The sequence below is a fragment of the Zootoca vivipara genome, chromosome 10, assembly GCF_963506605.1.
Source record: "Zootoca vivipara chromosome 10, rZooViv1.1, whole genome shotgun sequence".
Classification (NCBI taxonomy): domain Eukaryota; kingdom Metazoa; phylum Chordata; class Lepidosauria; order Squamata; family Lacertidae; genus Zootoca; species Zootoca vivipara.
In genome coordinates, this window is record NC_083285.1 from 70779715 (window position 1) to 70803839 (window position 24125).

General features: G+C 49.6%; 1 protein-coding gene across 1 annotated transcript; it reads left to right on the top strand.

The window, feature by feature from the left end:
• Window positions 1-5646: 5646 nt before the first annotated feature.
• MIOX (myo-inositol oxygenase) lies at window positions 5647-24099 on the top strand. The gene is made up of 10 exons (XM_035128021.2): window positions 5647-5664; window positions 7873-7953; window positions 9542-9622; window positions 10641-10803; window positions 13347-13414; window positions 16396-16505; window positions 18061-18128; window positions 18468-18517; window positions 21697-21809; window positions 23389-24099. Exons 1-10 carry the CDS (start codon window positions 5647-5649, stop codon window positions 23495-23497), a joined length of 861 nt encoding a protein of 286 aa, XP_034983912.1. The 3' UTR covers window positions 23498-24099.
• The last annotated feature ends 26 nt before the right edge of the window (window positions 24100-24125 follow it).

Here is a 24125-nt window from a genome sequence, read left to right on the forward strand (position 1 = left end):
GGCGGGGCCAAGGCACGGGAGGGAAGGGAGGAAGCACACACGGCGGGGGAGGAGCCAGAGCGCGATGGCTGCCGGGCGAGGGGGTCACCGGCGGCAGCAGCAGAAGCTGCTGAGTTCAATGGGTCTTGCTCCCAGGGAACAGTGCACAAGAGGGCAAGCTTCTTAGCGCCCGCTCCGCCAAGCGGCACTAATGTGGTGGTCTTTTAAGGTGCCCCACATGCCCAGAAGCACTCTCCTTTTTTCTTTTCCCCTCCTCTGAACGCAGTTCAGCAGCAGGATCATCAGCAGTGGAGAGTGCTTCTGAGCGCCCTCCCGTGCCTTGGCCCTGCCCCGCTTAGCAGGATCGGCAGCGGCGGGGGAGTCTCCAGAGGCAAGCGGCGGAGGAGAAGCACAGCTCAGCGGAGCGCGAATTCGGCGTTCCCGCCCGCCGCGCCTCCAGCTTCCCGTCACGCTCTCTGGTTCCACGCCCTTGCGCTCCGCCAGGCTGTGCTCCACCTCTGCCCACCAGCCCCGCTGGCAGCGCAGCTCTCATGCGCCGGCCCTGCTTCTAGGGGGGCAGCTGCCCCCTCCTGCCCCGCGCTGGGTACGCCCATGCCTAGGGCTCTGTGGTTTAACCCACAGTGCCACCCGCACCCCATATAGTTGGCAACCTGCAATTCCAACCCTTGATTTAGCTGGCTGTCTTCAGTCTGGTGGGCCTTGGATAAGTATTGTTATGTGGCACCCCAATCTCTGAGCAGCGAGAGACCCCAGCGGTTCCAGGCACTTACCCAGGTTTGGTTTCCTTGGAATGAAGGTCAGTAGAGACTGTGGTGTCTTTAGGATGTATGGTTTTATTTACACATATATGCAATTTGCAAATAAGATGGAGGGGCTCACACCATTAATCCCCCACCCCCAATCTTCCTTCTCCATTAGTAGCAGCCTTGGAACCAGCAGAGAGTAAGAAGGTCTCTGTGTCTCTGGCTTCCAGCCTCCTCTCAACTTCCTTTCCCTGGCTAGTAGCTAGGTAAAATGGGAAAAGCCCCACCCATTTGTCCTATGGCCCAGAGCAGGGGTGGACAACCTTGCAGCCCAAGGGCCGCAAGTGGCCCACGGGGGCAGTTTAACCAGCCCATGAACTGCCCCCGAACCAAACCACCCGCTCAGTGAGCCCCCATGCGCTGCGTTAAACGGCTTGGCAAGGCACGGGGACTTGCTTCCGCTGCGCCGGAAATAATGTCTGCGCACGCCCAGACACCGGAAATTGCACGTGTGATCCGGCCCACGGAGAGATCTCCGCAGGACTTGACCGGACCCAGGCAGGTAAAACCTTACTGAGCCCTGGCCCAGAGCAACTTCAGATACCCCTACAGATAGAGGGTCCTAAGAATTTGAAGGGACTTAGGGCATCATCTAGGCTGCCCCCCCAAAAAACCAAACTCATAGCAATATTAGGGATTCCATTTGTGTCCAAATGTCCATGTTGCAAAACTTGGTCAGGAGGTTCATGACTTCACAGGTGCTGGGCAAGCAGTGCTGTGCACAACTGGCTTCTGCTGCAAATTCACACATCCAGCTTTCCCAGAGCTTAATGTGGAAGAGCAAATGGTTCATTTGAATAGAACACAATGGGTGTGATGCCTAGGCAGCTAGTCAGACGGACGGACTTGGCCTTGTAAGCCGCCTGGGTGTGAAACTGCTTTGGATTCCAGGTGCAGGGTGTTCTGAGATGCTTGGAGGAGGAACAGGGTTCTCCAGGGAGCTGAATGACACCACGAAGCTGGAGAACATTGAGGAGGACCTCTCCATTGGTTCTGCCGGTGTTCCTCAGGCTGCTCCCTAAATTGTAATATTCACGAACACTTCCATCACACAGAAGGGGGGGGGATGAGACTGAAGGGACCAGGCAATATTTTTCCTTCCTCTCCTATTCAAGCTGCTTTAAATTAAAATAAAATAAGTAATGCGATAGGAAAGAGAGAATGTTGAGAATGCATATGGAATTCGCTCCCGCAGGAGGCAGTAAAGGCCATCAATGAAGACGGCTTTAAAGAAGGATTTGACAATTTCACAGAGACAATGGCAACTAGCCACAATGACTATGCTCTGTTGGGGGGCAGCAATGTTCTGAATCCCAGTTGCTGGAGACCGCAGGAGGCATGAGTGCTCTTGTGCTCAAATTCAGCTGACTGGGGCACCTGGTCAGCCACTTAGATGGGTCTTTGGCCAGATCCAGCAGGCTCTGGGGAGCCACCAAGATGGAAATCTGGGGATCCAAGTCTCCCATTGCCTTGCTTTGTTTGCCTCTCTTCATACCTACGCTAAAGAGGCTACGCAAACATCTCTCTCTCTCTCTCTCTCTCTCTCTCTCTCTCTCTCTCTCTCTCTCTCTCTCTCTCTCTGCCACCCCACAACCCCTTTGCCCACTTGGCAAAGGAATGTTAGTGCTCTAGCAAAGCATCCCAGTGATTTTCCACTGGTAAGAGATGCAGGCTGGCACACCCAAACCTCAATTTCGCCAGGGCATTACATCAATCTTTGACTTGACAATGAGAGTGTCAAAGCCATCCAAGTTGGTGACACTCTCATTGCCGCCTGTGACTTCCATCGTTTAACTATGTGCTGCGTGGAGATGGACTTTTCCTGAATCTTCCAAAATTCAGCTTCGTTGGGTGCTAATGAGCACTAGAGGAAGAAAAGACTTTTGAGTCCAGCCACTTTCTCCAGGCATTATTTTATAAACCTCTATCATGTTGACTCTCCCTCGCAGTGGCAGAGGAACCCTCTCCAGCACCCGGGGTGGGGCATCCCCTACAGACTGCGCATGTGCGGCATCCTATATGGAGTGTGCACACACTGCACGCAGCAGCCCACACGTTCACTGTGCAAGAGGCAGCCTGTATGGATGGTGCACGACGGCAGCAGCCCATACGGACAGTGCACACCCTCAGCTGCTCTACAGCTGGGGGGAGGCAGGGGCCATCTTGTCACACACACCCCAGAGTGGCACCCGGTGCGGCCCGCCCACTACGCCCCCCTTCCTACGCCCCTGCTCCCTTGCCTTTTCTCTAAACTAAAAGGTTGCAGACACCACGGTGGGAATGTTCAGGGACGCAGGAATCATAGAGTCATAGAGTTGGAAGAGACCACAAGGGCCATCCAGTCCAACCCCCTGCCAAGCAGGAAACACCATCAAAGCATTCTTGACATATGCCTGTCAAGCCTCTGCTTAAAGACCTCCAAAGAAGGAGACTCCACCACACTCCTTGGTAGCAAATTCCACTGCCGAACAGCTCTTACTGTCAGGAAGTTCTTCCTAATGTTTAGGTGGAATCTTCTTTTTTGTAGTTTGAATCCATTGCTCCATGTCCGTTTCTCTGGAGCAGCAGAAAACAATCTTTCTCCCTCCTCCATATGACACCCTTTCATATATTTGAACATGGCTATCATATCACCCCTTAACCTTCTCTTCTCCAAGCTAAACATACCCAGCTCCCTAAGCTGTTCCTCATAAGGCATCGTTTCCAGGCCTTTGACCATTTTGTTTGCCCAAAGGAGAGGATATATTGTTTATTAATATCCTTCCTAACTTGCACTAGCAAGCTCTATAACTTAGCAGAATTTTACATTCTCCTTTCAAACACACAGCAGATAGCTGGTTGCAGGCTTGTTTAAGCCTCTCAATATTAGATTCCTGGCAAGTCCCCTTATATCTCTCTTAAAATAATGAACACGCCACGATCTTGTGTAAAGTATATAAAAGAAGTTTACTCACATCATCAGTTCACAGTTGGATCCCTGAAGGCAGACTTAGTTACAAAGTATATACATGTGGATCTATCCCATATAGAGATAAACCCAGTGTCCTCTGTTGGCTGGAAGCATTTCCGGCTAAAAAGCTGCAACGACGGAGGACGTCAAAGTGAGAGGAGGTGTGCTGCATGATTTGCTGTTTTGTTACCTGGACAGGTAAGATCATGCCCACCTCTAGTCATATGCAAAAGGAAGTATGTCCCAGCCAGGGGAAAACAGGAAATTTTCGACTGGCTGGACCAAACATCCTTTTGCATGTCCTTTCTAGGAAAACAAGGAACGTTGTACTTGACTGCTACTTACATATCACATCCCACAATTGCAACCGTTCTTCCTAGGCCAGTTGCTCCACCTCCTTTTGACTGCCCTTTCCTGAGCGTTTCCCATCTCTACAATATCCGGTTTGAGGAACTGTACACTGTTTTCCAAAGACACTCGCACCATAGATGGCTTTACCAACATTATATCAGCAGGGGTTTTTTTCCAATTCCTTTGCCAATGATCCCTAGCTCTTCGCACCTGCACCTCCCACCAGCTGGTATATGGAGGGCACTTTCAAACTGCTGGCATTTTCGGATAAGGGAAATATACTGTGCGGGACAACGTTTGCGTGATGCAGCAGCTTCTAACCTCTTTGCAACCAAATCACGCTGGCAGCTGAATAAGCAGGTGGTCTGCAAGCAACCAAAGGCATATGGGCTGCACGTTACGATCTTGGGGTGGCTAGCATCGGGCACCAGTTTGCTTCAGACCTTCCCATCTCCTTTTCCTGGAGGCATCCCCTCCCAAGATGCTGGCAGCAAGGAGAGACTCTACCGTGGGTCCTCCAACATGTAAACACTGCCTTCCTCCTTAGTTCTCCCCTTTCATTGACAAACTGTGGAACTCTCTCCTGCAGAGAGGTTGTTTTCTGCTGCTCCAGAGAAGCGGACACAGAGCAATGGATTCAAACTACAAGAAAGAATATTCCACCTCAACATTAGGAAGAACTTCCTGACAGTAAGAGCTGTTTGGCAGTGGAATTTGCTGTCAAGGAGTGTGGTGGAGTCTCCTTCTTTGGAGGTCTTTAAGCAAAGGCTTGACAGCCATATGTTAAGAATGCTTTGATGGTGTTTCCTGCTTGGCAGGGGGTTGGACTGGATGGCCCTTGTGGTCTCTTCCAACTCTATGATTCTATGATTCTAGGAGGCAGCAATGGCCACGAACGTAGATGGCTTTCAAAGAGGATTAGACCAATTCACGGAGGAGGGGGGGCTACTGGTGGCCTGCTTGGAGGCAGTAAATGCTCCTGGGAACTGCAGGAGGGAAGAGATGCTCTTTGTGCCCAGATCCTGCTTGCTGGTTTCCCAGAAGATGCTTCCGGCTGGCCGCTGTGAGAACAGGATGCTGGACTAGATGGGCCATTTGGCCTGATCCAGCAGCACTCTGCGTATGTTCTTATCCACCTTGACCCAGGCAATGAAGGGTCCCGCTTTGCTGCCAGGGTGCTTGGCCACGCTCCGTGGGCCTGGGATGCTCACGCCGAGGCAACTGACCAACATCAACCTCTGCTCTGATCTGGGGGCGCCCAGGGCTTGTTTGTGAGCAGAGTCGGAGGGAGGAGTTGCGTCTGCCCCCCTCATAGGATGCTAGGGAGTCCTCTCCTCCTCCTCCTCCGATGCTGCAAACTTCAAAACATTAATGGTTTGCTCGGGTGCCCTGCTCAGAAAGGAGTTCGGCCCCTGGCAGGTTAACAGGTGACTTATTGCCCCCGGTTCCGGCTCCTGCTAGCTCAGCCTCTCCTCCTTATATAAGGCCGGAGGCTATAAAAACCAGGACTCCCCAGAGATCTCCCTCTCCACAGCCGCAAGGATGAAGGTGGTGGACATGGTGAGTGAGCGCAGCCCCTCCTCCCCAGGAAAGCTCTTCCGTTGGCAGAAGGCAGGAGGCCGAATGGGAAAGGGGCGCTGGCTGGAGGAGGGCTGTAGTTCAGCGGTAGAGCATCGGCCTCGCAGAAAGCCCCGGCTTCCATCTTTTCTGGAATCTCCGGGTACAGCTGGAAAAGGCTCCTTGGCAGAAACCCCGGGGAGCAGCTGCCAACCAGTGCAGACAGCGTGGATCTAGATGCTGACTTGGTAGAAGCAGCTTCCAAGATGAGGCCCCTTCAGAGATAGGCACCCCAGGATAGAGGGCAAAGGTTGGGAATGCAGGGGTGGTCAAACCCATATTACGCAGGTCTACTCCTTTCCTCTGAGGATTAGATCCAAAAAAAATCTCCCTAGCTTTTCGACGAATGCCATTATTCATTTTTATTTATTTCCTAAAATTTATCTACCACTTGATTGTTTTTTTAAAAAAAAACTAACAAACCCAAAACTCAAAGTTATTTACAAAAGAGCTGAAACAATAAAATGAATGCAGATTAAAACTTGCATCATCTTTCTAGGCTTCTGGGTACATGGGTTTTTCGCAGGGGTTGAAAAAAAGTACAGTGAAGGAGCCTGCCTGGTGTCAATAGGCAGGGAGTTCCAAAGTTCTACTAAAAGGTCAAGTCCTTACAAATGTGGAAGGGGTATTGTGTGGCGCTTGGAACAGGGCCACTTCCACGAATTGCAGCAGCCAATTGCGTGTATATGGGGGTGAGGCGATCTCCTAGGTCAATTGGACACAAGTTGTTACGGGCTTTGTATACTAATAGCAGAATCTTGGACTTGCCTTGGTAGCAAATCTGACTTATACTGTGAGTAGATCGCAGTCCCTTGGGAGTTGGACGTGCCTGCAGGAATCCTTTGCCCAACGTGGGCCTCGAACCCACAACCCTGAGTGTAAGAGTCTCGTGCTCTACTGACTGAGCTACCCTGAACATCACATAGAAGGGCTCACAGCATTAAAACCCAATTATTATTATTATAACAAATCTTGCTTCTCCATTCGTCACCACTTTGGGATCCAGCACAGAGCAAGCAGGTTTCTGTGTCTCCCAGCCTGCTTCCAGCTCACACCCCCAAACTCTGGCTACATGGCGGTCAGGTGATGGCGTGGAGGAAAGACCCACCCATTAGCCTGGAGTGCCCCCTCACTTAGTTGCAGCTCTCCTCGCAACCAATTCTTTGGGGATTCGGAGGGTGACACTTACTGTATGGGGCCAGCTAAGACCGTTCTCTTGCAAAGCCATGTGTCTGAGCAGTTCACCAACCTCCTCTCTCTCGGATTCTAACCCTCCCTGGGTGCAGGACCCCAGGGGTTGGAAGGAACTCAGGGCATCATCTAGACCGACCAGTGATGGTGAACCTATGACACGCGTGTCAGATGTGACACGCAGAGCCCTCACGGCTGGCACGCGCCCCATCGGCCCATTTGCGCTGTTCTTGTCGTTCCCCCCTCCCATTTGTTCCCCCACTCCTACAGCTTGTCTCCGCTAGAGCTTGTCTCTGCTGTTAAAACCCGGGTCCTTTTTTGTTGTTGTTGTTGTTGCTGGTAGCCAGAGATTGGTTTTTTAACCCTTTCTGTGCTGGGTTTTTTTGGCGCTTTGGCAGGCTATGTCGGTGCTGCGTGTTAGTTCCAGCAAAGGTATTATTCATCATTTATTTCTGTTCTCTTCCCCCCCCCCCCAAAAAAAAGCGCAGCAGCTTTGGGGGATCCCACCAAAAAAGCAAAGCAACTTTTGCACCTCCCAAAAAAACCTCCAAAACTTTGGTCAGCAGCTCCCCCCAAAAAGCTCAACAACTCTGGGCACTTTGTGATAAATAAGGGTTTTTTGGTTTGGTTTGGTTAAATAATTAGTTTTTTGTTTATTAAATACAGTTATATATTACAATTATGCATTTTTATTATTTAAACTATAAATATCACAAAATTATGTTTTTTTCTCGAAGTGACACACCACCCGAGTTATGCTCGGTTTTTTGGCGAATTTTGACACACCAAGCTCAAAAGGTTGCCCATCACTGATCTAGACTGACCCCTCTGCAAAAACCCCAACCATAATCTTCTTTCTGCTCTGGATAGAAGTGTAAGGACGCAGTTCTGAGCTGCACTGTTCTTGAGGTCCCCTTCTGCCCCTTCCAAGTCCCCCCCTCACAGAGTCTTTTTCTTCAGGGCTGCGACCCTTCAGAGGTGTACAGGCCAGAGAGCAATGCCGAGAATGAAAAGTCCAAGGAGGACTACAGGAATTTCAAGGTGAGTCCAGATCTGCCACGGAAAGGGATCTATTTTCCAAGCAACCTCACAAAGACCCGGGAGAGGGACGGGGGGTGACACCCACAAAATGCCTCTGTCCTCTCCCTGCCAGAGCAGTTAAGAAGAAACAGACTCCGCCTTGAGTTCAAGAAAGCACAATAATTGTTTAATACACACGTTAACAAGAGAGCCCACGTGGCATAGTGGTTAGAGCACGGGTAGGCAAACTAAGGGCCGGGGGCCGGATCCAGCCCAATCGCCTTCTCAATCCGGCCCGCAGACGGTCCGGGAATCAGCATGTTTTTACGTGAGTAGAATGTGTGCTTTTATTTAAAATGCATCCCCGGGTTATTTGTGGGGCATAGGAATTCGTTCACACACACACACCAAAATATAGTCCGGCCCCCCACAAGGTCTGAAGGACAGGGGACTGGCCCCCTGCTGAAAAAGTCTGCTGACCCCTGTGCTATGCATTGTGTCTCATAATTGAGGGAACACTCATCTAATTTGTAAAGGTAAAGGGGCCCCTGACCATCAGGTCCAGTCGTGTCTGACTCTGCGGTTGTGGCGCTCATCTCTCTCTATAGGCCGAGGGAGCCAGCGTTTGTCCACAGACAGCTTCCGGGTCATGTGGCCAGCATGACAAAGCTGCTTCTGGCGAACCAGAGCAGCGCACGGAAACGCCGTTTACCTTCCCGCCGGAACGGTCCCTTTTTATCTACTTGCACTTTGACGTGCTTTCGAACTGCTAGGTTGGCAGGAGCTGGGACTGAGCAACGGGAGCTCACCCCGTTGCAGGGATTCGAACCGCCGACCTTCTGATCAGCAAGCCCTAGACTCTGTGGTTTAACCCACAGCGCCACCTGGGGGGGCAGCTATTGCCGCAGGAGGGACAGCAGTTCCCTCCGATCCCAACAGCCACCGTGGCAGATGATGATGTTGATATTTTTATTATTTATGCTCCGCCCATCTGGCTGGGTCTCCCATCATTTCTGGATGGTCAGAACCACCCCCTGCCCCAAAGCCTATGGAATACGCAGGAATGGCAAAACTTACAGGAAGACTCAGCGACAAAGACAACAACAGAGACTTCTAAAAAGATTGGGAATCGTTCATGTTGTGTTTGCAGAAATTATTGTAATGAAATGAACTCACTAGCGGGGTTTGAGTGAACACTTACAATTAAGAAAACATGAGCAAAAAAGTTAAGAAGCAACAATGTGGAAATTAATTAAATGTAAGAGGCCATCTGAGGAAAATTGGGGATTAAAAGGACAAGCATATAAGGGCGTTTAGCTAAAAGATGAAAAATAAGACAAAAAATTAACCAGAAGCAGCAAACAGTTAAAGAACCAGAAGGGGAAGTTGGGGGAAGTCACAGGGTGGAGGGAGTTTTGTTTTATTGTATTTTCTTTCATATGATAAATGTGTTGAATATTAAAATGTAAACTTAATACAATTTTTTAAAAAAATTCCCCCAAAGAGCTGGTGGTGGTGGTGGTGATTTTATTATTTATACCCCACCCATCTGGCTGGGTTTCCCATCATTTCTAGAGCCAAAGGTCTCTCTCAATCCTGTCTTTTTCAGGATGGGCCCCTGATGGACCGAGTGTACAAGACATACTTGCAGATGCACACCAACCAGACGGTGGATTTTGTACAGAAGAAGGTGGGTTTGCTGGGTGGGGTCTCCAGTGGTAAGGAAGGCTCATCACTAGAAGCTCTTTCTCTGCAGCTCAGGTTCAGGTATCAATTCTCAAAACGGTTCCGAAAGATGTACATCAAAGGCAAGTGAATCTCTCTGCATCCGACCCCTGAAACTTCGCGAATATTTCCCAAAATCTACACCAAATGTTTTTGGGCCCCTGCACCCTATACAGCGGTCCCTTGGTTCTCAAACTTAATCCGTTCCGGAAGTCCGTTTCAAAACCAAAGCGTTCCAAAACCAAGGCACGCTTTCCCATAGAAAGTCATGCAAAATGGATTAATCCCTTCCAGACTTTTAAAAGCAACCCCTAAAACAGCAGTGTAACATGATTTTCACTCTCTAACGAGACCATTGATCCATAAATAGAAAGCAATAATCAATGTTCTGTACTATAAAATAAACAAAACAGTATCGTAGATGACAAAAATTAAAATATTTTCTTTTCTTACCTGCACTGATAATAGTCATTGTTTCCACAGTCACACAATCAATCAATCAATCAATAGCTGAACTGGGTTCCACACAGTCACAAAATCAAATTAATCGAAAAAGCCTCAAAAACAAAAGCGCAAAATAAATAGCAAAAACAAAAGCGCCAAACTCAATCCTTTCTGGAAGTCCGTTCAACTTCCAAAATGTTTGAAGACCAAGGCGCAGCTTCTGATTGGCACAGGTGCCCCGGAAACGATAGCCGACAGCCGCTTCAGACATTTGGCTTCCGAAAAATGTTCCAAAACTGGAACACTTACTTCCAGGTTTTCAGCGTTTGGGAACTGAGGCGTTTGAGAACCAAGGCACCACTGTAGATAAGAAAAGCATCATTCAGGATAGTGGTTTCCATGGTCCACTAAGAAAAACAACAACACAAAATAGGAGCAATTGAATGCAGAGTTATTTGGAACCACCGATCTACACCTTCTGGCTGGGCTCCCCCAACCCATGATTCAATAATAGTGTCCTCACAGTCCCCTCTCCCTAGAACGAGGAGTATGGAGGCTGCCGTCTCCGTCGGATGACCATCATGGAGGCCTTGGACCTGCTGGACAATGTGGTCGATGAATCGGATCCTGACGTCGACTTTCCCAATTCCTATCACGCCTATCAGACGGCGGAGGGCATCCGAAGGGCGCACCCTGACAAAGGTGAGTGGCTGGAGACTCCACCTGGGGGATAGATTTCTTTTCTTCTTCTTTTTTAGTAGTGTGATGATGATAAATCGATAGATCAATCGATAGATTTTTTAAAATTGGTTTTACATATACAGTAGTCACATTGTGTAACATCATACCCTCTTATTTTATCTCTTTGGCTCAATTGAGCCTAACGATTTCCCTCCTTGCCGTCTGATGGTTTACAAAATTAAACTTTACATTTCGCTTCGTTTCCTATCCTTCTTGATGTCGTGGGTGCAGATTTCAGCTCTTCATGTAATCAGCTCTGTGTAGTGATTCAGCATGCTAGCAAGGATATGCTAGGAGTCAAGTCTAACAAGAACAATCTTCTTTATTGAAGTAGGAACTTAACTGGGGAAAGGGAAAGAAAGAAGATTCCACCTAAACATTAGGAAGAACTTCCTGACAATAAGAGCTGTTCGGCAGTGGAATTTGCTACCAAGGAGTGTGGTGGAGTCTCCTCCTTTGGAGGTCTTTAAGCAGAGGCTTGACAGCCATATGTCAAGAATGCTTTGATGGTGTTTCCTGCTTGGCAGGGGGTTGGACTGGATGGCCCTTGTGGTCTCTTCCAACTCTATGATTCTATGAAAGGGCGAGCTCCTTTTATACTCTCAGGAATAGGAGTTGGGGAAAGGATACATTCAGATTTTGGCAGGACCCAATCGGAGTAGAGATCCAAATTGTACTAGCAAGTTAACCAATAGCAACTGTTGCTCTACCCATTTGAATCGCCCTGGAGCGGGAAAGATAGTTACAGAACTAGCAGTGAAACTCATATATTACACCAATACAGTGGAACCTCGGTTTATGAACACCTCGGTTTATGAATTTTCGGTTTATGAACGCCGTGGACCCATCTGGAACGGATTAATTCACTTTCCATTACTTTTAATGGGAAAGTTCGCTTCAGTTTATGAACGCTTCAGTTTATGAACAGACTTCCGGAACCAATTACACCCATGTTTCAGTTTATGAACGCTTCGGTTTAAGTACTTCGCGGACCCGTCTGGAACGGATTAATCCACTTTCCATTACTTTCATGGAAAAGTTCGCTTCAGTTTATGAACGGTTACTCCGCGGACCGTCTGGAACGGATTAATCCACTTTCCATTACTTTCAATGGGAAAGTTCGCTTCAGTTTATGAACGCTTCAGTTTATGAACAGACTTCCGGAACCAATTGTGTTCATAAACCGAGGTACCACTGTACATAACACTATGTCGAAACAAAATTTAAAAAAATTCCTTCCAGCAGCACCTTAAAGGCCAACTAAGTTTTTCATTTTGGTATGAGCTTTCGTGTGCATGCACACTTTGATGGCAAGAAGGCAGTGGGACATGGGGAGATAGAGTTTCTTCCGCGTCAAATGGGCCGCCTCTCTTTTCTTTTATAATTAATTTATTTGGTTTTTCAGATTAAAAATTTACAATCATATATCAAACATTAAATCATCAAAACAAGATTCCAAGGAATCTCCTGGACTTCCACCTTCCCCTTTGTGGGTCCATTTCCTCCTGCATCTTTTATGATGATCCAAATATTTTACATCTCCATTGTATCCAAAATTCACCATTAAACTACAAGTGATATTCTAATCCTACTAACAGTTTTAACTGTTTCCAATGGTCTTTAAGATAAGCTATAAATTTCCCCCATTCTTTATTAAAATTTCGGTCTTCCTGATTTCTGACTCTTCCGGACATTTTAGCCATTTTGGCATAATCCATCAACTTCATCTGCCATTCATCTCTGGTCGGGACTTTATCTTCTTTCCATCTCTGGGCCAGTAACATCCGTGCAGCCGTGGTCACATACAGTAAATAGTCTTTTCTGCTCCCTTGGGATTTTGGTGCCTAGAATTCCTAAAAGGAAGGCTTCAGTTTTGTTTTGTTTTGTTTTGTTTTAGAAAAGGTTATTTTAAACACTTTTTTCAACTCATTATATATCATTTCCCAAAATCCTTTTACTACCTTACAATTCCACCCTTACCTTCCAAGTCCCGGACTGCAGAATCCGGGACCGGCAGCCGTGTGACACCGAAAGTTGCATCGGCATAACTTCCGGTGTCGCTTTGCCCTTCTATGGGCACAAAAAATGGCCGCCGCCGGCTTCAAAAGTCGCTTCTACGCATGACCGGTCATGCGTAGATGCGACTTTTGAAGCCAGCGGCGGCCATTTTTTGTGCTCATAGAAGGACAAATCAGAAAGGAAAAAAAATGGCCGCCGACAGGAGAAAATAACGGAGAAAAACGGGAGATGAAGTGATACGGGGGACCACCGGGAAAGGGTAAGTAAAAACGGGGGGGTTCCCGGGGAAAACGGGGTAATTGGCAGCTATGATTCCACCACATGTGATAAAAGGTGCCTTCTTTCCCCTTACATTTCCAGCATAGATTTGAGCCTGTTTTAGACATTTTTGCTAATTTGCTAGGAGCTAAATACCACTGACACACCCTTTTCATATAATTTTCTTCCAATGTATAACATGGGCATGTTTTCTTTTCTTGCTGCAGATTGGTTTCACCTGGTCGGACTACTTCATGACATTGGAAAGATCTTGGCACTTGTTGGCGAGCCACAAGTAAGCAGAAAGGTCTCCCTCGTGATCCCCATTAAGCAAGTTTCCCCCTCTGAGGCTCCCTTGCCTAATGCTCAGCTCCTGGGCAGGAGAGACCATGCGCCCCCCCGATCTTCCCCTCTCAGGGAATTTAGCAGAGGTGCCCTGGGAACCCCAAATGGGGCAAAGCTTCACCTGACCCCTCCTTCCTCACCTGCGTTTGCCGTCTGTAATTTTGTATTTTAGTCAACGAACTTACTGTACGCTACATAGAAGTGCCACTCTGAAGCGGCGTAAGCAATAATGCTACTTTTACACGCCACTCAATTCTCTGAGTTTCCTTGGAATGAAAGTCAGTGGAGACAGTGGTTTATCCGGGATATGGGACGCGGGTGGCGCTGTGGTCTAAACCACTGAGCCTCTTAGGCTTGCCGATCGGAACGCTGGCGGTTTGAATCCCCGCGACAGGGTGAGCTCCTGTTGCTCTGTCCCAGATCCTGCCAAACTAGCAGTTCAAAAGCACGCCAGTGCAAGTAGATAAATAGGTACCACTGCAGTGGGAAGGTAAACGGTGTTTCCATGCGCTCTGGTTTCCGTCACGGTGTCCCATTGTGCCAGAAGCGGTTTAGTCCTGCTGGCCACATGACCTGGAAAGCTGTCTCTGTACAAACGCCAGCTCCCTCGGCCCAAAAGTAAGATGAGCACCGCAACCCCATAGTTGCCTTTGTTTGGACTCAACTGTCATGGGGTCCTTTGCCTTTTTAACCTTTATTTGGGATATCTTCTTCTTCTTCTTTCTTCTTTGACGATCCCTCGTAACCGAGTAAGATTGTCTTCCATAAACACGGTTTTAATGAGTCTGTAAGAGACTGTGGAGGTCAATTCTGGATCCACAGGTCCTTCCACAGTGGGGACATAGGTTTCTGGGTGGGAGTTGATCCTGGTGAGGGTTTGCCAAGCATGCCTTCCTCTTAGCATGTTTCTCCATCGTGTCCTGAGTTCGAGTGTCTTTCTAGCAGCTAGGTCGGTGGGGTGGGGGAAGCACTCACCCATTAGCCTGGAGCAGGGGTTCCCAACAAAATTTTCTCGAGGACCCCTCATCGAGCCGCTATTGTGACAAGGACCCCCATTAATTCCTAATCCTAAAATTAAAAAGTGGTTTTATTTATTTTTCCGTTGTTTTCCTCTTTTGTTTATCCTTCTTGGAGGGGGGCGTTGGTGTGGTGGTGGCTGTAGTGGCGGCGGTGTGATGGCCGTCTGGGGGTCGGGGGGTTTCCCTCTGGAGGGGGGGGAGGTTTCTACCCTTTCACCTGGGTTGAGGGTGGTGGTAGGGCCCTCTCTTCCCTGTCATCCCCTCTTCTTTTCTCCTCCTCTGGGGGTGGCTGTATTTGTGGCGGTAGCAGCGCCAGCAGGTTCGGTGCGGCCTTTGTTCTTTGGGTCCCCACGGGGCTCCCCATGTGGCGCGCAGGAGCTGCGGGATCGGGGGCCTTCGCTTGGGGGGGCTCCTTCCCCCTCTTGGGCAGCTAGGGGTGATGGCGACTGCAGTCGCAAGGCAGGCCCCCCAGGATCGTTGCGCGGTGGGAGGTCTCGGGCCACGGAGCTCCGCTCGGCTGTCGGCCGGGCGCCCTCGGCTTCGGCCCAGCGGGCCTGTGGGGGACCTCAGCGGCTCCTCGCTTGCTCCGCTGGGCTCGCTTGGCGCCCGCGCACCGGCGGCGGCATTTCTGCCGGTTCCGGCGGGCCAGAGGCTTGGCATCTAATAGCATCTTGAGGACCCCTCTGGCATAGCTCGCGGACCCCTGGGGGTCCCGGACCACCTGTTGGGAATCACTGGCCTGGAGGACACTCTCATTTAGCTCTGACAGCCGAGCTTATTTTTTATTTGAAGGGGGGATAATGAAGAGGACCCCTAAACAGCCAGCTAAGGCCATTGCCTTGCAAAGAAACTTGTCTGACTTGTTCAACAACCTCCTCTCTTAGATTCTAACACTTACTGGTCCAAGACCAGACCACATCTTCCAGACTGAACCCCCATCCTAAACCAATGCCAATAAAAATAAAAATACTTTGTTGCTGCTGCTAGATTATATCCAATTATTATATCCAACTTCCCCTCCCTCTCTTCCCTTGCCCCTGAAGATCTATTCTGGGGGTCCCTCTCCAAGCCTTTGAGGCAGATTTGGGGGGGGGGCGTTCAGAGAGAGGAGTGGGAAGCTGCATTGCATTGCACAAATGGGGTGAGTTTGGGGGATCTACAAGTCCCTGCTGACAATATTGTGGTTCTCCGGGGAGCCTAGCTCAGCTCCTCTCCTTGAGAAAGGTGGCACACCCAGTCCTTGCTCTGACACATGGGCATACCCAGGATCAAAGCTAGGGGGGCACACCAGCCACGCCCCCCAGCCACCCGATTGGCTAGATGGCAATGATATGGCCAGGATCCCCCCAGGAGGCATGGTCAACATCCACGCTACCCAGAGGAAAGGTGGCCATTTGCAAGGCAGCACACGGAGCCACCCGTGCTTGCACTCCTGCCTTGCCCGCTCCTTTAATGGCTGCGGTGACTAAAAAAGGCATGTATGCAAATGAGGTGCCGCAGAGCATTGTGGGGCAGCTCTTTCTGTGCTGACTGTGACTTGAAGGAGTGTGGGCTGAAGTTAGCCCAGGTCCAGGTCCAGGTCCTTTTCAACGGAGGCAGCTTCGCTGCCGCTGCTGCCGTTTCGCTTCAGCCAAGCAGGCTGAGGTGGAGCACAGCAGGCAGCATCCCTGCCTGTCCTCTCCAGCTGCCCTGCTTCTAGGGGGGGCAGCTGCCCCCTCCTGCCCCGTGCTGGGTACGCCCATGCTCTGACATCAGGTTTATTCTTTAAAATGAACACAAGGCTAGGGTGGAGGCTTAGCAAATCAGGCCAAGGGGCAAACTGGTTTGCAGGCACTCTGGAAGACCAAGAGGAACCGGGGGCAGGGGGGGGGACCTCACTGACCTGCTCTTCCTTCCCCTCTATTCCTTGCAGTGGGCCGTGGTGGGCGACACTTTTCCAGTGGGCTGCAAGGTGCAGGATTCGGTCGTATTTCGGGACTCCACTTTCCACAACAACCCTGACATGACGAACCCCTTGTACAAGTAAGCATTTGCTCGAACCCCTTGTACAAGTAAGCATTTTCTCGCATGCCTGTTTTGTTCCGTGAGCAGGAGAGAGAGAGCCCTGCATTTAGAGGGACAAAAACGTAAGGAATGCCTGCTGGATCAGGCCAATGGCCCATCTAGCCCTGCATCCTGTCTAAACCACTGAGCCTCTTGGGCTTTTGCATATCAGAAGGTTGGCGGTTCAAATCCCTGTGACGGCGTGAGCTCCCGTTGCTCTGTCCCTGCTCCCTGCTCCTGCCAACCAGTTCGAAAGCACGCCAGTGCAAGTAGATAAATAGGTACCGCTGCAGCGGGAAGGTAAATGATGTTTCCATGCGCTCTGGCACTCTTCAGAGTGTCCTGTCGCACCAGAAGCGGTTTAGTCATGCTGCCCACATGACCCGGAAAGCTGTCCGTGGACAAACGCTGGCTCCCTCGGCCTGAAAAGTGAGATGAGCGCTGCAACCCCATGGTCGCCTTTGACTGGACTTAACCGTCCAGGGGTCCTTTACCTACCTTATCTGTTCTCGTATTGGCCAAGCAGGTGTTTGTAGGAACCCCTCACACAGGATCTGAGTGCAAGAGCAACTCTCCCCTCCTGCGGTTTCCAGCAACTGGGATTCAGAGCACAGCTGCCTCCAGCTGCGGAGGGCAGAGTATAGCTACATTCCCTCCAACATTTCTCCAATGAAAAGTGGGACATCCTATTGCCTCCCCTCCAACATTTGGCACTGGTTAAGCAAGTCGTCTTGTCCAACCGCCTGCAATGCAGGAATCTTGCACCCACGACTCCGAGATTAAGAGTCTCCTGCTCTAGCAACTGAGCTATGGCACTCCCTATCCCAAAATAAGGTAAAGGTAAAGGGGCCCCTGACCATCAGGTCCAGTTGTGTCCGACTCTGGGGTTGCGGCGCTCATCTCGCTCTCTAGGCCAAGGGAGCCGGCGTTTGTCCGCAGACAGCTTCCAGGTCATGTGGCCAGCATGACAAAGCTGCTTCTGGCAAACCAGAGCAGCGCACGGAAACGCCGTTTACCTTCCCGCCAGGTATTGTGCTTTTGAACTGCTAGGTGGGCAGGAGCTGGGACCGAGCAACGGGAGCTCACCCCGTTGCAGGGATTCGAACCGCTGACCTTCTGATCAGCAAGCCCTAGACCCTGTGGTTTAACCCACAGCGCCACCTGGGTCCCAAAATACATACACATATTACAGCATAGAGAAATACATTCTATTAGGGAAGATTGCTTTGCAAAAACCTATCAGGATATATATTTTTTGCCACAAAAATGCTAATGAATAAACACATCACAAATGGATATAGAAGCGCGAAGAAGTTAAATTAAGTCTGGAGAGCTGAGAAATTGAAACCAACAGTTTCTGTAATAGTGGCCTAAGCCTCCCTCTCCAAGTATTTATCCAGAATAGCCAGCAAAATCCAAGATGCTCCCCATTCGTCATCTCTTGCAATAATCCCTGGACCATTTTGTAAGAAGGAGCCTGAGATACGTCGGGGAGCAAGCCTTGAGATTTGTCTTCTCTTTCTCTCCTCCTCAGCACCAAGTATGGGATCTACCAGCCTCATTGTGGTTTGGAGAATGTCCTGATGTCCTGGGGCCACGACGGTAAGAACTCCAGCTTCGCATCTGAGGCGGGAGGCTATGTAACGCTAAATTAAAAAGTTAGTTCGCTTGTGGAAAGGTTAGATGACATCCGCTGCTTATGAAGCACTGGAGAGCTATATATAGCACTGGATCAAGCAAATGATCTCCTTTGCTATCCAACGTATTTCCCCCATTAACTTTCCTTTCTGCAAAAGTCTGTTCTGTGCCGTGGAGCCTGAATCTGCTGGCATGGGATGTGAGACTGGATCCCACTCAAAAACAATAAGCAGTTTAGAAGTACCCGGAAGAAGAGACACAGCTCCCTTTTGTCTTCCGTTTCTCCTCTTCTCTCCACTCCAGAGTACATGTACAAAGTGATGAAGCACAACAAATTTGCTCTCCCTCAGGAGGTAAGCTGGAGATCTCGCCATCTGTGTTCCATATGCATTCCTACTTGTTTGTTCCTACCTGTTCCTGGTAAAATAACAACCAGTGCTTTTTTTTCCTGGGGGGACACAGAGGTACGCATACCCCTAAACATTTTGTGAATCTTTGTACTTTTGTCCATTGACTGCATTTATTTCCCCCGATGTGAATTACAAAATGGTGGTTTTCTTGAGTCAAAGTGAGAGTACCGCTAAACGTCTTTATTTATTTTTTAAGGGGGAAAAAAAAGCACTTATAACAACACTCTCTCTGTTTTGCATTTTGGAAGTTGGGGAGGACGTTGCATGCATGCCCGGGACCCTCTTCAATTTCCAGCTCCCTCTAGACAGCATTAAATATCTGAGGCCGGGGGGGGGGGGAGTAGGAAGAGGGAAGGTAAGGTAGATTATAGGGGAGATTCTCTTGATTCCAGTATATGCAAATACATGCACAAGGATATGGGACAGCCCAAAACCCACCCCACCCCACCTGTGCTGCCTCCCTTCCATCTTTTGCATAAACCCTATGTAGATACAGGTTGTTGCTGAAGTCTTTGAATTACATCCCCTTGGACTATTGGAAGCAAACAGGGAGAGTCAAGTTACAGGTAGGTAGCCGTGTTGGTCTGAGTCGAAGCAAAAATAAAAAAAATTCCTTCAGTAGCAACTAAGACCAACTAAGTTTTTATTTTGGTATGAGCTTTCGTGTGCATGCACACTTCCTCAGATACTCTTGAAACAGAAGCGTCAGACCCTTATGTATATTCAGAGGGTGGTGGGGGTGGGTGGGAATGGGTGATGGGCTGATGGGAGTGGTAAACCTGTAGATGGCTGTTAACGACTGCCGATCACTGCAATTAGTCCTGGGGAGGGGGGGGGAGCAAGGGCTGAGGCGCTATAGAAAGCTTGATCATGCATAATGAGATAAGAATCCTATGTTTTTATTAATCTCAGGTGGCTCCATGGTTTTAAGCTTGGTAATGAGTTCCAATTCAGAAACTGCTCTTTCCAGTCTGTTCCTGAAATTTTTCTGTAATAAAACAGCTGCTTTGAGATCTTGTAGTCAAGTTTGCTAACACCCACCTGAGGTCTGTGCAAAGTGTTTCCAGGTGCAGCTGGTTCCATTGATTAGACGCAGGGATGTCCAGCTTCCAAGAGACTGCAATCTACTCCCACTTAAAAAAACAAAAACTGGCCGTGATCTACCCATTTTGTTGCCCTTAGTTGTTGAGCTTTTTTGGGGAGGAGCATGGATCAGAGTAGTTGAGCTTTTTTGGGGGGGGAAGAACCAAAGTTGTTGAGCTTATTGTTTTGGGGTGGTGATATCGATCATGAGATCGATTAGGATCAACCAGGGATGACCCGCAATCGACCGGTACATTGCGATCAACCTGTAGGACATCCCCGGATTAGAGTCTAAGAGCAACACTGGAACTCCTGGTCACCCAAGGATGCTAAATACTGGACGATTCAAAATGTACTTCATGCAATGTGTAGTTGCAATGGTGGCTACTGGTCAGAATGGCTCTGCTCTGCCTCCACAGCCGAGGCAGCAATGCTTCTGAATTCCACTTGCTGAAAACCACAGGAGGAGATAAGCAGTGGAATTTGCTGCCAAGGAGTGTGGTGGAGTCTCCTTCTTTGGAGGTCTTTAAGCAGAGGCTTGACAGGCATATGTCAGGAATGCTTTGATGGTGTTTCCTGCTCGGCAGGGGGTTGGACTGGATGGCCCTTGTGGTCTCTTCCAACTCTATGATTCTATGATTCTATATAAAAGGATGTCATATAGAGTAGGGAGAAAGGTTGTTTTCTGCTGCTCCAGAGAAGTGGACACAGAGCAATGGATTCAAACTACAAGAAAGAAGATTCCACCTCAACATTAGGAAGAACTTCCTGACAGTAAGAGCTGTTCGGCAGTGGAATTTGCTACCAAGGAGTGTGGTGGAGTCTCCTTCTTTGGAGGTCTTTAAGCAGAGGCTTGACAGGGATATGTCAAGAATGCTTTGATGGTGTTTCCTGCTTGGCAGGGGGTTGGACTGGATGGCCCTTGGGGTCTCTTCCAACTCTACGATTCTATGATTCTATGACACATAAATGCACAGAGCACATGGCAGCACAGAGCCAGAAACAGCAGCTGCGAGGGGCATGGCTCAGGCTGCAATAGTTGCTGTGAGGGTCGGTGGGGAACGGAAACACCCTTCCTTCCTTCCTTCCTTCCTTCCTTCCTTCCTTCCTTCCTTCCTTCCTTCCTTCCTTCCTTCCTTCCTTCCTTCCTTCCTTCCTTCCTTCCTTCCTTCCATGAAACAATGGCATGCCTGCAATTTCTCCTGGTGTCCTGAGGATCAGTTACCCCAGAACTTTGCAAGTACCAGGCATGCAGATATGGGAACTTGGGCGGCCTGGCGAGATCTCGCGAGAGCATCCCGGAGCCTGCATGTCGATTGAGACTTGCCCAGGAAGGAAGGCACAGGCCTTGAAAACTCTCTGCCCCTTGCTTGGAGGGCAAGACCTGCCTGGTGCGCCGGCTCCAGATGGTTTAGATGGGGGCAATTCAAGTATATACATTTTTGCATGTATGAGCCGTCGCCAGATCATAACCCTCACATAATATAGGATCCTGCTGTACTACCAATGCAGAGGCGGTAGCTGTTCCAAGTTAATCCATTTTGGATAGAAATTAAAAGGGGGAAAGTGAGGCTGCCGAGATGGTTCAAAAGGCAGATTTGTTTTTATTTTCGAATCTGCCTTTCAGCAAGAAAAATCTTAAAACCAAAATCCTCACCAGCAATTAATTAGCATGTTGTTTTGCTGGAGGGAGAGGCGGTGCAGAAGGAGCAAAGTCCATGTGAGATAAGCAGGTTTATTTCCATCAACTGCTCTCCTTTGGCTTTTTTGCAGACGAAACATTTCCAGAGTTCTTAAATTCTGATGGCATCTGCGTTGGCAGTGCAATGAAAGAGTCTCCCCTTCTTTGACTTAGGGTACCTCAGAGATTCCGCCTTGCCTTGGGCGTGTCCAAAAGTCACTCTGCTTGCCTTGAGGGCGCCAGAAGTGAGGTTTCCCCGAAGCTTCAGGGCTGTGAGACCTTTTCTTTGCACACACCTCTGTGCTCCAAAGCAGCGGAGGTGCTGATGCTGTTTGCCTTCCCTCTGCTTTCTCCACAGGCTTTCTACATGGTCCGGTTCCACTCCTTCTATCCCTGGCACACGGGAGGAGACTACATGCACCTGTGCAAAGAGGACGACCTCCGGATGCTGCCCTGGGTGAAAGAATTCAAGTACGTGGCTGCAAGCCTACGGAGGGAGAGGGAGAGGCAGGCAGGGATGGATGGATGGAGGCGCTGGGGTCTCTTCTCAGGAAGCAGCGTGGTGCAGTGGTTAGTGCGCTAGACCAGGGACCGAGAGATGAGGCTTCCCATCACCAGCCGCCAACTCTCAGTCTGGTCTACCTTGCAGGGGTTGTGGGGATTAAGCAAAGACCAAGAGCACCACAGATGCCACTTTGAGCTCGGAGGAAAAGATGGGTATATAAAAGGCATTAGTAACAGAGGGCCCATCTAACTCAGTGCTCTCAGCACTGACTGGCAGCTGCTCTCCTACTTGGAGATTAAATCTGGGACCTTTGGGGTTCAAAATAGGTGGTCTGATCATCTATCTATCTATTTATATTCAGCCCGTTTGACTGGGTTTCCCCAGCCACTCTGGAAGGCTTCCACCAGGAGATTAAAAAGACATTAAAACGTCATTTTTTTTTAAAAAAAACTTCCCTAAACAGGGCTGCCTTCAGATGTCTTCTAAAAAATCTGGTAGCTGTTTTTCTCTTTGACATCTAATGGGAGGGCGTTCCACAGGACAGGTGCCACCACCGAGAAGGCCCTCTGCCTGGTTCCCTGTAACCTCACTTCTCTCGCAGGAAGGGAACAGCCAGAAGGCTCTCGGTGCTGGACCTCAGTGTCCAGGCTGAACGATGGGGGTGGAGACGCTCCTTCAGGTATACTGGGCCGAGGCTGTTTGGGGCTTTCAAGGTCAGCACCAACACTTTGAATTGTGCTCGGAAACATACTGGGCGTCAATGTAGGTCTTACAGGACTGGTGTTATATGGTCTCGGCAGCCACTCAGTTACCAGTCTAGTTGCCGCATTCTGGATTAGTTGTAGTTTCCAGGTCACCTTCAAAGGTAGCCCCACGTAGAGCGCATTGCAGTAGTCCATGCGGAAGATAACCAGAGCATGCACCACTCTGGCGAGACGGTCAGCAGGCAGGTAGGGTCTCAGCCTGCGTACCAGATGGAGCTGATAGACAGCTGCCCTGGACACAGAATTGACCTGCACCTTCATGGACAGGTGTGAGTCCAAAATGACTCCCAGGCTGCGCACCTGGTCCTTCAGGGGCACAGTTGCCCCATTCAGGACCAGTGAGTCCCCCACACCTGCCAGCCCCGTCCCCCCAAAACAGTACTTCTTGCCAGGATTCAACCTCGATCTGTACTGTTACTAATATAAACACACCAGTAACAGAGGGCCCATCTAACTCAGTGCAGTGAGCACGGACTGGCAGCTGCTCTCTAGTTAGGGAGTCTCCTCCTTGGAAATGCCACTGGAGATTAAATCCGGGACCTTTTGGGATTCAAAATAGGTGCTCTGGATCACGACCTGCCCTCTCCCCCCTTGGACCCCCCAAGCCAGGCAAGTGTTCCTCAATCTTGGGTCCCCAGTTATTGTCAGACTGCAAGTCCAATCATCCCTGAACACTGGGTTCTGCTAGCTAGGGATGATGGGAGTTGTAGTCCGACAACAGCCGCCCCCCCCCGTGGGTACCAGGGAGCAACCCCACCTTCCTTATTCCACCCCCTTGCAGCAAGTTCGACCTGTACACCAAGTGTGGGGAGCTGCCCAATCTGCCGGAGCTGAAGCCGTACTACCAGAGCCTGATAGACAAGTACTGCCCAGGTGAGCTCTCCTGGTGATGCTCAAAATGGGCTCCGCTTCCTCGTCGCTGACCCAGCCGCTGCGACCCACTCCCCGGCCTCTGCTGCAGAACGGACGTATGCCAATCTCTCGATGACTTCGCAACTGCAAGGAACGGGGTATAGAGGAGGACGCGGGAGGGAAACACACCTCAGGAGCCGTTTCGGCATGGTTTCCGAAAAACGGCAAAATCCATTCGAAACGGCACAAGATCCCTCTGTCCAAAATCAATAAAGCGCTGTTCAAATCGACAGGTTGTGCTTTCTGCTTTGCCTCCACAGCTGGAGTTGGGAAAGCTGAGCACCAGGTTGCTGGAAACTGCAGGGGGAGAGCATTGCCTTCGGGCTCAAATCCTATCTCAGAATCGGAGAGATGGAAAGGGCTCCAAGGGTCATCTAGTCCAACCTCATGCTAGGCAGGTATCTCAGCTAAAGCAGGGGGCCATCCTGCTTGCTGCCCCCCCCCACATTTGGGTATCTGGTTGCCTCCTGCGAAAACAGAATGGGCGCTGGCCTGATCCTGCAGGCTCTTATGTTAGCAGTAGAAATTGGAGTTCTTGGGAAAGTCCAGAAATAAATGATAAATTGCAAGAACTCAGGCCAAAAGAAGATGGATTTCAAATAAATC

What these genes read in the sequence shown, in the direction of transcription:
- MIOX (XM_035128021.2), top strand. An exon ending in GATGTCCTGGGGCCACGACG is followed by an intron (nt 18,129 to 18,467) that starts GTAAGAACTCCA and finishes TCTCCACTCCAG; the next exon opens with AGTACATGTACAAAGTGATG. An exon ending in CCCTGGGTGAAAGAATTCAA is followed by an intron (nt 21,810 to 23,388) that starts GTACGTGGCTGC and finishes ACCCCCTTGCAG; the next exon opens with CAAGTTCGACCTGTACACCA.